General features: G+C 33.5%; 1 protein-coding gene across 1 annotated transcript; it reads right to left on the reverse strand.

Moving 5' to 3' along the window:
• Positions 1-372: 372 nt before the first annotated feature.
• On the reverse strand, positions 373-3,744 carry LOC306995218 (uncharacterized protein). Its single transcript, XM_079606595.1, has 5 exons — positions 3,681-3,744; positions 3,003-3,167; positions 2,746-2,847; positions 2,083-2,301; positions 373-1,541 (listed from the first exon to the last, which is right to left on the reverse strand). Exons 2-5 carry the CDS (start codon positions 3,165-3,167, stop codon positions 1,131-1,133), a joined length of 897 nt encoding a protein of 298 aa, XP_079462721.1. The 5' UTR covers positions 3,681-3,744; the 3' UTR covers positions 373-1,130.
• Between the last annotated feature and the right edge of the window lie 8,798 nt (positions 3,745-12,542).

The following is a 12,542-nucleotide window of genomic DNA, read 5'->3' on the forward strand; positions in this document are numbered from 1 at the left end:
ACAGATACGTATACAGATATGTATATAAGATATATCCTTGTATTTTTGAGAATTTCTCATTAACTACATAATCTTTTCAAATGTAATAAAATAACAGTCATTTACAAATAACCATCAGCGGAGACATTATATAACTCAATTATTGTTACATAATTTTACATCAACAGACATTTAATGCAATGGCTTATAGGTAACATGTTATCTTTGGTTTGCTCCATTATCTTTTCTAACACTTCAGACAGATGCCAAAAAAATTGCTTTTTCAGCCAGTGTCACAACATGCCTTAATTTAGGTTGCACCAAGTGTTCAGTATGACTTCACATACCAACTGTTGTATGGAATTTCCCCCCCACATAAATACACATGCATTAGAAGTGCTTCACAGTCATTTTATTCAGTACACATGATTGTACAAAACATGTTTCACTTTTGCACTTATTTATGAACAATAAATATTTTATGAAAAAGGTTTTGCACACATTTCACATAAATAAAATAAATAACTTAATAAATAAAACAAGTTGGAAAAAGAAAAAGAAAAGCGGATGTAAAGTTAATCTCTTTCTGACCATTGAGTTGCTGATTATCAGTGAAGGAGGGAAGTGGGGTGTTTGGGGAATTTTGATTTTCTAGAATTGCTGACTATCCTTTTTTGTTTTAGTCTAATATAAACAAAACATGTATTGTTTGTTTAAAGTGCTTGTTTAAATAATGCTGGCATTGTGTTTATACAAATAACACAATAATTGTATAATCTAAAAATACTTGCTTGTCAAATAATGCTTTGGCAATCCCATGATAACCTACACTAGCTGCCTGTTCATGTACTTACTCCCCTGACTTATCCCATACATGGAAATACTCATTAAATATAAAATACTGAAATTTTGTTATAAAAAATAAATAAATTTTCACACATTGAGACAAGGATCTGTCTAGTCTTTTGTAAACAAACAGTAAATAATACATTATTCTTATAAAAAACAGTTAATGAACAGCATGAAGTTCTTTAGGTATATGAATATTAGTGTATTCAATTATGCATTTCCTTGGTTGTGTTTTGTAATTTAATTCTGTGTTTGTCCAATACTTGGTTTTTCTTTTTTAAAGATTTTTCTTGATATGTTGTTCAGTGTTTGGCTTGGAGCACAGTGTAATCTCGTGCCAATCTGTTCAAGTACCGTTCCAGATCTCTCAGTATCACGTATCCTCTCAGATGCTGAATCCAAAGTGACTCCCCTGCTGTTGTGGTCTGCTGGGTCGAGGTGAGCGTCGATGCCCGGGTGGGTTGCAGGAGGGTAACGGTGGTCTTCTCTGTTGCTGAAGTCAATCCTCTGTCGGCAGAGTTTAAGGTCTGAGGGGATTGTACGGTGAAGTGTGCGGGGCTCTGAGGGTTAACAGTGGGTCTTGGGCTCTGGAGCTTTCTGGTGCTGTCTGTGGAATGATGCATGCTGGGAAACGGACTGGACGATGAAGTGGAGTGTAGGGGATGGAGAAGTGGAGATTTTGTGGATGGAGACACCTGTGTGATACTATTCAACTGCAGAGAGAGAGAGAGAAAAAACAAGAGTTTTAAACTGTCAACCTGTTGTTTTGTCGCAAAAGGCTAGATTTCTTTAGTAACACTATAGAAACAACTATGTTGTTTTGGCAAACAGTATAAAAAGGCTACTTAACAGATTTTTTTTTCATATCTGACCCTGTATTTAGAATATTGCATAATTGTTGCAATATTATGTAATATTCTAATGTAATAATATCATTTAGAAGTCTCAAAGTAACCTAGAATCAAGAATTGGACTGTAGTTCAACCAGTTAGAAAATTATCACACGGAGATATCACGAGGCCGACAAGACAAATATGACTAATCGTTATTGTTACTATTATTAGATTGAAATATCACGAATATTTTTTATATAAAAAAACCCCTTGGGATTTTCATAAATATTCTGGAAAGAGCCCCTAGGCTATGTGTTGCAACTTTAACGGGGGCATGATGAGTTATCACCAGAGTTGTGAAATGACGTGTCTATGGCTGGGACGTTGTTGTGTATCTAACAAGTCTGGATCTGTAGGCTACCTGTGAGTTGACTAGTCTCATTAGATCCCGCAGATCTATTTGCAGACGGGCAAATCTTTGGCTCAAGGTGGGCTGTGGCTGTGGCCTTCCTCGTTTGTCTCTTCTCTGCTTTCTTTCTTTCGTCGCATCTCTTTCTCTCTCAAACTGCTGCCGTTGACCTTCCAGGTGAGTCCAGAAAGTTTGGAGGTAGTGAGAGGCCAAACGCAAACGCTCAGTGTCCTGAACCAAACAAAACGGTTAAAACATATCCTCATGCAGTAGGCTAAACCAACAACTTAAAGGGATAGTTCACTTTAAAATTAAAATTCTGTCATCATTTACTCACCCTCAAGTTGTTTCAAACCTGTATTAATTTATTTCTTCTGCTGAACACAAAGGAAGATATTTTGAAGAATGTCGGTAACCAAACAATAGACTGTAGCCTAAGTTACCCATTGACTTCCATAGTAGAAAAAAAAAATACTATGGAAGTCAATGGGTACAGACAGTCTGTTTGGTTACCGACATTCTTCAAAATATCTTTCTTTGTGTTCAGCAGAAGAAATAAATGAATACAGGTTTGAAACAACTTGAGGGTGAGTAAATGATGACAGAATTTTAATTTTAACTAATTTTAATTGAACTATCCTTTAAATGCTACGTGATAAAGATATGCGTGCACACCTGCATGTGTAGCCAGGTCTGATAACTGACAGTCACCGTGGGTAGTGTACTCAGCTTCAGGTCTCCGTATTCAAAGAGCTCGCCTCCAAACACCTGTTGTTTCTGTCAAGAAATCACACGGTGTGGAACTTTAGGTAGGCTACGAACTGAATAATCATAACAATAAAATAAAGTAAAATACTAAAACAATACAAATCGGAATGTTGGCGTTAATTTGTTTTGGTTAGCTACTATAGAAGATATGCTAGTTATCTTACGTATCGGGACAGCAGTTGTTGGACGCTGAGGCGGACAGTGCGCGTGAGGCGCAGTGAATTGGAGAAGGACAGCGCTCCTCTGTGGCCGAGAGGCGAAGAGGTATTCGTAGACACCATACACATGAGGATGAGGATGCAAAAAAGAGTCTGACATCGCCGAAACATCTGGGAGAATGGAGAGTGAAATTGTCAGATTCAAAGTAGTGATACCTCGTATTTTAGTTATAGATTTTTTTTTTTCATGAGAAACAATACGGTTTTATCACAGTTTGGGCTAATTCGCCAGCTTTTTTTTTCCGAGATAGTAGCCTATATAGAAAGCCTATAGAAAACCGCAGTAGGCTATTGCATAACTAAATGGATATTATGCCTAGAGTTAGGTAGCTACTTTGAATTACATAAGCTAAACAGACCTTATAGCCTAAGCCTATTATAGCCTATCAATAAACACACAAAAATGTTTTCAGTCTGTTGTCAGTGATGCCGTGAAACGCGTTTACTGCAGTTGCCAATATTTATGATTAAACCAGTATCGATAGTGATCGTCTTATTTAAATGAAAAACAATTTATATTAAATTGCTTATTATAATTTTAACAGTTAAAATACATCGCCTGATGTTTAGTTTCTGGTAATTCGTTTTTGGTAATAAGGGAGTAAAAATGATATAGGCTCTTACCTCCGTTTGAATATTTGAATATCAGACCTTGATTCTTCAGTCGTCGTCAGTGATGATTTGAGATGATGATGCACCAGAGATTTCATCTTTATATTCTCTGTGTAATCTGTTTCGGTTTCGGTTTTTTTTGGGAATACCAACGTTTGTTCTTCTTTTTTTAGCCACGTATTCGAATAGTTCCAAGAAGTACAGTATAGTCTTGAAGATGGTATATTGCAAGCCTTTAAAAGCTCATGTAGCCTATAGGCCATATATACATATATACACACCTAACACACACACACACACACACACACACACCTAGCACACACACACACACACACACACACACACAATCTGCTTGTTCAGATGATATCAGTTTTGTCATTTAGCATCTAACATTAAAATAATCCAACCAAATCATAATCTAGGTGTGAAATTTTACTTTGAGATGTTCTGCTGTTCCCTCAGGTGATGGTGCTCAGATTGTGATTTCAACACTGTAACTCTTTTCTTGTTGGTTAAACTGATGGTGAATGGTAAATTGACTAAACGAAAAAATTAAACAAATATAGAGACGTAAAATAATAATAATAATAATAATAATCTTTATGTACTAATAATTACAATAATTATTTGATAGTGTTTTCACATTGAATTTATATTAAAAAAATACCTGCATCTGTAATTATTTTCTGTAATTACATCTATAATTGCATTGTTGACCATTGTCTTACCCCTTAACCCACCTATAAACCTAACCACACCACTATACCTGTCCCTGACTCGAATCCCACCTCATAGCAGCAACAGTGATTTTTCAATACACAATAAGTATAGCCTACATTTAACAATTTTTTATGCAAGTACAGTAAAGTGTGACCCTAAATTAGGATGTATAGATGCAAATGATAGAATATAAGTTAATATTCAAAATAATTTTTCAAAGCATCAGTTTAAAGATGTTGAATATTATTTTAGTATATTTTCAAAACAAATTACAGAGATACACTCTCAAAATAGACTTGTATATCTCACATCAGGGAGTGATTTCAAACATGTAGCAGAAAATGGTTCAGTTGGTGTGAAAATAAAAAAGAAAGCAGCATAAATGTGTGGGGTGTTGTTACATAAAATCATATTTTACATTTTACAACCAATGAAGTCTGTTTCATGGAAACTCACATGGCAGTCCCTGTGGGGAAGACCCTCCCATGCTAGTCTCTGTCTCTTTCTGACGTTACTCAACTGCTGTTTTCTACATGAGAATGTAATTTCTGTTTTGCCCCATGACCAGCTGGGCCATACATTCACAAAAAGTACCTTCTTAAGGAGACCACAATGTCTGTTCATTTGAAACATCTTTATTAAAAAAACACACACACCCAAACATCATGGTTTCAAGCATTGCACCTTGTTTTGCCAGTTCATATCTGCAGTATAGCACATATTTTTTATCCCCTTTTTTTACAGTTCCTCAAAACACTTTTTACATGCATGCAAATCAGAACACGGAAGGTAAACAGGTACAATTCAGTCTTAGCACATGCATCACAATTTGTTTTGAGGAACAACTGAATTGAACTATTTAACATAAAAAAACAGCAGTTTTAAAAGAAAATCCTCTGGGCTGTTCTTGTACATTCCCTGTGTTTCTTAAATTTACTTTCTTTCAGACTGTCTTAGCTGGGATATCCTAATACTACAAAATATTTTTTTTGTTCTCTCTCTTTTTTGAGGGAATATCCATTCTAACGACACACCGCGATTTCATTTTTTTCATTTGCTGTGAAGACATAGAGTGTTAGACATGCATCATGGTGTCACTGGATGTTTAGGTAATCACATGACCATCGTTTAACAGAAGATGCCACATTCTGACCACTGCTGTTATGTAAGGTGACATATATAGATTACAGTGTGTGAGCAGAAATGCTGAGGTGATGCAAATCCACAGTTGCACCACATGAGCGTATCACTTCATGTTTTTCTCCATTAGCATTAGTTTTGGGTTGAGCAACACTTCCTTTCTCCAGTTCTCTCTACTCTCTACTCTCTCTCTCTCTCTCTCTCTCTCTCTCTCTCTCTCTCTCTCTCTCTCTCTCTCTCTCTCTCTCTCTCTCTCTCTCTCTCTCTCAGTTAGTTATATGTTCCCTCCCTCATGTCTTTTGTCCTAGATTTAAAGTCGTCCTTTTATAAATGTACCTTAGAAAAAAACATTACTGGTGTGCATCTTGAGACAAAACAATGGCACTGTAACATGATTAGAAAGATCACTAACAAAGATGATAGTGTAGGGAATTGTGTTATTTTAGGAACGGTTCATATAGATTTTTGCAACTGGTGTTTTTTTACTTGCTAGGACCCCACTGAATACAAAACCTGTTTCCAATTTTTTTCTTAATTTTTAGTGCCAAAATTCAAGATGGCAGACAATATATGCATAAAAATCACATAAAATAAAATATATAATTTTATATTTATTGGATTAATATTTATTGGATTATTTGCCAAAATAAGAAAGAAAAAAAACTGCATTTTTTTTCATTATTGAAGAGTTCAACAAAACAGTCAGTCATTGTCATTCAATATTGTCATAAATATGAAAAATATATTGCATATTGTTCGGTCATGTCAACAAATGAGACCTTACTGTACAGTGTTACAAATTTTTTAAAAACCTGATGATCATGTAATTCAGCATGTTTATACATGATCATTGTTAGTAATTAACTTATTTGATTAGTGGCCTAGAAATAGTGAAATCTTAAATAGTATTTGTTAAATATGTATTACATCATTGCATTTCTTTGTTTGAACATTTTAAAGATTTTAAAAAATGTAGGCTAATTTCCAACTTTTCAAAATTTGGAGTGCCAAATTTTTCATATGGTTTCAGACTTTTGAAACACAATGTGTGCACGGGTACTTTTCGTCCTTATGCCTCCTCTACAGAAGTCTAGCAAACACTTGTGTTTCTTCCTGGTAATCCCTCGAGTGATCCTCTGTGGAGGGGGCAAGAACAGAGAAGTATAGGGCAGAAACCACAAGGGTGGAGGCGGAGCAAAGCGGTGATGTCCTTTTTGTCATTTCTTGTTGTACAGTGGTGACTCGTGGGAAGGGGTAGTTCTCAACTCGCATACACCCACGCAGATTTCACTGGGGGTCACGATGTCTATGGGCACTTATGACTCAAATGACTGTTCATACATCAATAGTTCATTCAGAACATACACATGTTATACTCACACATTTACTATTTGAAGTGGATTTAATGCGGGCGAAGCCATACGTTTGCATAGCATGTTACAATATAAACAACGTGAGACATAAACACACTTTTGATTTCGACTTCCCTCCTGATTTGTTTCCGGTAGTTCTTCCTCATTTCTTTTTTTTCCAGTTGTGTCTCTACTTCTGTCTTGCTGTCATTCTCAGTCCTGACTCATCCAATACTGAATATTAGGTTTCCTTATGACACATCAGTTTTGTTACATTTCTCAGCTAAAACCTGTGGTCTCACTTCTCTCTCTCTTTCTCTCTCAATTTCTTTCTCTCCTTTTTTCTTTCTCAACTTCTCTTTCCCTTATCCTCATTTCTCTGGATGTTTTAAACTGCATTTTTGCCAAGTTGGGTTGTAAGGACATTCGATCCTGCAATATTTATATGAGCAACCCAATCCGTAAAAAGTGACTGTATGCCATTAAGTTTTTTTTTTTGTCAAGTGGACTAAATGAGTTTAATGGCCACCAAATGAGATCAGTCAGTATAAATTCTGGTTCAGATGGTATCTTCTTTTGTCTGGTATCACAATGTCTGGTTTTCTCCATGTCTCTGAAAGTGAACTAAAAAGACACTCAAAATTCAAGGATTACATTAGAAACACAGCCTGACAAACTCTCTGATATCAAGTGTAGTTATTAATAATACTAAATACTACTACTAATATTAATAATATTAGTAAACATTTTATTGGTTGAGTGACAGTGTTGTCAAGAAAAAAAATACATCTACACAACTACATTGTAAAAGATTTACTTAAAGTTAACAGGTTGCCTTTAGTTAATAGGCATACAATGAAGGAGATTGGTTTAATAAATAGAAACTCAATATGTTATCTGAACCACATTAATTATCTAAGTTGATTTGACAAATAAAAAAAGTGTGATAAATCAGAGAGAGAGAGAGCAAATAACACAATACTTGATCCTGTGTAATCCTTGATTCTGTATTCCTAAAGGTGATCCCAGATGCCAAAACTGCTAAACGTGCCTTAGCTGAACTATGAGATGTTGTTGAGAAGCACCTTCAGTCCCAGAGAAAAGTGCCCTGCTCAGTGCCTGCTAGCCTGATGAATGAGGCCGAAACCCCTTGAGTCTCCAGTCTGCACACATTTAGAAGTCGATCAGGGGAAAAGGGGCTGTTGCTTTCAAATGATCCACAAGATGGCAATAAGAACCTAAAGCTATCGCTGATATTAGAATATTAGAAGGCCTCCTTTTATATAACTATTTGCAAAAAAAAAAATCGAAACATTGAGAAAATTGCTTACTGTAAAAATGTTTTTTCTGCTTACTGTAAAAAAAGTCCAAATTTTCTAGTGACTGGTAACATCTAAATTTTTCAATTAGTCTGACATATTACTTCTCATTGAGCCAATGTTAACAGACTATTGCAACAATTAATTCAATTTATTTTACAGAATTTCACTTAAGATAATTTAAAAATTTAGATGTGACCAGTCAATAGAATATTTTGACTTGGAGAGGTAACATTTTTTTTACAGTGCCGCTGATTCTCCATGGGACAGCAGACCTCTTGCTAGACCTTTTACATTCATTCATTCACTTCACATAAAAATATCAATATGCATATACAGTATATTTGTACAATTAGTGTTGCAATAAAGAGACACACTTATCCTTAAACAAAGTTACAGAAAAAAACATTCCTGAAAACAATTATTTATAATTGTCGGGTTACCTCAGGTGCATTCAAGGACAAATTGTGTGCAGTTATTAAAAATATTATCATTTAAAAACATTTAGTTGTTTCTATGAATAAAGTTATATTACACTCAAAAAAATTACTCTTTGAATGAACATAAAAAAATCATGGAAAGGATTTCCACATGATTAACTTGCTTTATTTCAGCATTATGCAATTCTGTTATTCCAATTTAATGTACTTACGTTGGGTCAACTTAATTTATTAAGGTTGATTCAACTTATTTACTATGGTTTGGCACAGCTTAATTTAATAGTGTCAGCCCAACTAATTTTAAGGTTTTCTGACATGATTCTACATGATTCAAGTGTTTTTGATTTTCAATCATCCATTAATATTTCATTTATTTTAGTGACACATAATTAAATCGATAGACTATAGCTACCTATTTGCTAGCAGTAGCACATGTTAGTAAATGCTAAGATTTACTCCTTCAACCAAAGCAGTTTAACGTAACAGAATCAGTCCACAGCCCAAACAAAATGCTCCACTCTTCTCCACAATGGTAACCCACTGTAATTTAAAAGGTTCTAATAATTCCAATGTAATTGAACATTAAACACAATTACACACTATCAAGTCTTCCCCTTTTCTAATTTTCTCAAAAAAACATAAAATAACACTTAATTTGAACATTTATTCTCTCTTAATTTAACCATATGCAAAGCATGCTGGGAACTAACAAGCACCGCCCAGTTTCAGTTAATGCAACACAAATCATTCATGTAATCCAACACAAACGGATTAAGTAAACTTAAATTTTATATTTAAGCAGATTGAACACAATCAAATTAAGTTAGGGCAAAATGGCAGTTGGCGTCGCACTATACCGCCACCCTCTGGATGTAAGAATTTTTTACTTAACATAAATGGTTTGTGTTTAGACAACACGTTAGGATTTTGTACTGTTAAGATGAGACATAATTACGTGGACCTTAATAGAAAAAAACATTTCAAGTCAACAAACACAATTATTATAAGTAAACTAAATATAAATATATTATGTAAAGTGTACAACCTTCCTAGTTCATTTTTTTGAGTGTATACACTGAAAACATTTTTTTATCACAAATTTTTTAAACCAGTCTCCTTCATTGTATTAACTCAATTTTTTTATTTCAACGTAATCAAAATTGTAAGGCAACCAGGTAACTTACTTTTTAAAGTTAAACCAACAATATTTTTTTCACAGTGTAATGATGAAATATTGATATGTGGCAAATGTTCTGAGCATGGTGCATCTCTCATTTAGCTTTGCCTTTATGAATGAATGAAATCTTTATTTCGAACAATTAAAAAAATTATAAAATAAAAAAGACAGCAACACTTATGAAATATCCATCAATAAAATACAATTTTTTTTTGTGCATAATAATCAACCTGTTCGAAAAGGGATAGAAGCCCTAGACTTATCAGGACCTATAACTACCCAAACTAAATCACAATCGAACAAGATAAATCAAACATAATGGTTTAGATAATACAGAAAAACTACAAAATTAAATAATGCTTTATCTTAATATTAAGATGAAGATAAAGAAGCATTAACAGAAACCATTATCAAGCAGCATTTACAAGTTATGAATTATCAATCACCCTCACCACTTCTGTACTTATCAAAAATAAAACTTTTGTACCTTTTTTTAAAATGTGATTTAAAATGTGATTTAGATTTTCCTTCTGGTTTGATGTTCCCTTTTGCCTAGAAAACAAGACTGCATCAAGCAGGGAAGGCAAATAAACACAATTTCACCAAGTATCCCGCATTGACTCCAGCAGAACAGAGCTCACAGAGGTGAACATCTGGCCTCACCACACATTAGATGGTCAACTTTGCTTTATATATTGTGCTTTCATCTTAAATTCATAATCAAAAGCTTCACTTGCTTTAAGGCTTTTTGTATATAATTTACAGTTACACAGGCAATGTTATACCAAACCCCTGTGCAGGAATCGGAACTGTAGTCTGACTCTTGCAATCTGAGTAAGAAAAGCGCCTAATGTGTTTTTTGAAAGATCCAGATTACACAACACGCATCAGCTTGTATGCAAAGCAGTTCTTTAAAACTGATTTCAGAACACTTTTCCACACCCGGATCTTTACCATCTAAGAGCAAACTTCAGAACAATTTCCTGACAATCCCTGCCATAAAACAGCAGTAGTGAAAGTGGCCTGCAAACATTTATAGGGGGATTTCTTGTGTCCTCTTTACAAGAAAACAGAATCAATTATTAAAAACTCTTAAGTTTCTCGATATGCAGTTGAGTTTGTGCATGTCTCAGGTGTGAAGATTCAACAACAGCTGAATTTAACATTTGAGTCATGTCTTTATCTTGTGTCACCACCAATTGTACAGAAATAAATTGCAGGGTGAAAAATCAACCGTCCAGAATGTCCGATCTCATTAATAAATATTGAACAAACCTTATAATTATTAATGGATCATTAGTTAATATTCAAATAGAAAAATTAGATAATGTGATAATGTTAACTAATGAACTTATTAACATATCTTGATTTATGCAAATTAAAATGCTTAAATGGCATTAAACTTCAGTTCATATATTACCTAATACACTTTTTTACATTTACAAATGTACAAATGCAAAAAGGTGGTAGGTCTGAGTGATCCTGATGTCCAACTCCAAAATGAACAATATAACAATGACTTTCATAATGACAATTCACTTTAGGCTATATTAGGTGTCTGTATGCCAAAAAATAAATAAATTGTTACAATGTACTTTGCTGCTATTGAGGTGTGATATGGGTGGTTAGTGATGGTTTTGGTGGTAAGGGTTTAAGGGTTAGTTAAGGGGTCAACAGTGTACAGGGGTCAGTTTAAGGAAACACGGTTCAAACTTTTTATATACAATTTTGTATATTCTCCAGTTGAAGTATGATTCAAGGAAAATCCCGTTTAAGGGTATATGATAGTGTTGAAGCAATAAAAACATGTATTTGCACCCAAATTATAATTACAAAAATAGTGTGTTGTTGTTATGTCTTTAGCAAGCATTTAGCTTAACTTAATTTAGCTTAACTTTAACTTAACTAACCACCCTTTACACAAACATTGTCATGCCCATAAAGGCACTAAATGACTAATTGTAAACATTTTTAAACATTTACAAATGATAGTTTCAACTTTAGATTGCTGCAAAAACATGAACAAATAATTAATAAATTTGTAAAAATGTGTAAATAGTAGAAGTCTGCATACACACCACAACAAACGAAGAGCAAATGTATAACCTCTAAACAATGTGGTTATGAGTTAAATATTAATTTGTTCAAATGAATAGTGATTGAACTGCTTAAAATTAAATTAATCACATTTAATCACATTTGTTAGCATTTTATTTACAATAAATAAAGATTTGTTAATGATGTAATTTTCAGTAAGTTTATTTAAACATTAACAATCACATCTCATAGATATGTGAAAAAAATATATGAATGATTGGTTAAGCATTATATAATGTTTGTTAATGAATTTTAATGATTCCTTTAATAATTGAAAACCATCTGTCAAAATCATTTGTTTTCAAATGAATCAATATCAAACAAATCATTCAATAAAAAGTGCTTGATATGAATTGAAAGTTTAATGAAATTTGTAAGCATTCCATTTGACATTAAATAATGATCTGTTAATCATTATGTAACATTTAATAAGTTCATTTGTTAACATTGACAAGCACATTATCTCATATTTCTATATGTGAATATTAACTGTTAAGCATTGCATGATGTTTGTTATGATTTATTAATGAAAGTTATTATAAAGTGTTACCAAATTTCCTTTACATTTATTTAGAAATTACAGCAAGAAACTATTTTAATGAAGAACCAACATGTTAGTTAGTATGAAG

The sequence above is a fragment of the Phoxinus phoxinus genome (genome assembly GCF_949152265.1).
Source record: "Phoxinus phoxinus genome assembly, chromosome: 3".
In the NCBI taxonomy this organism is placed as follows: domain Eukaryota; kingdom Metazoa; phylum Chordata; class Actinopteri; order Cypriniformes; family Leuciscidae; genus Phoxinus; species Phoxinus phoxinus.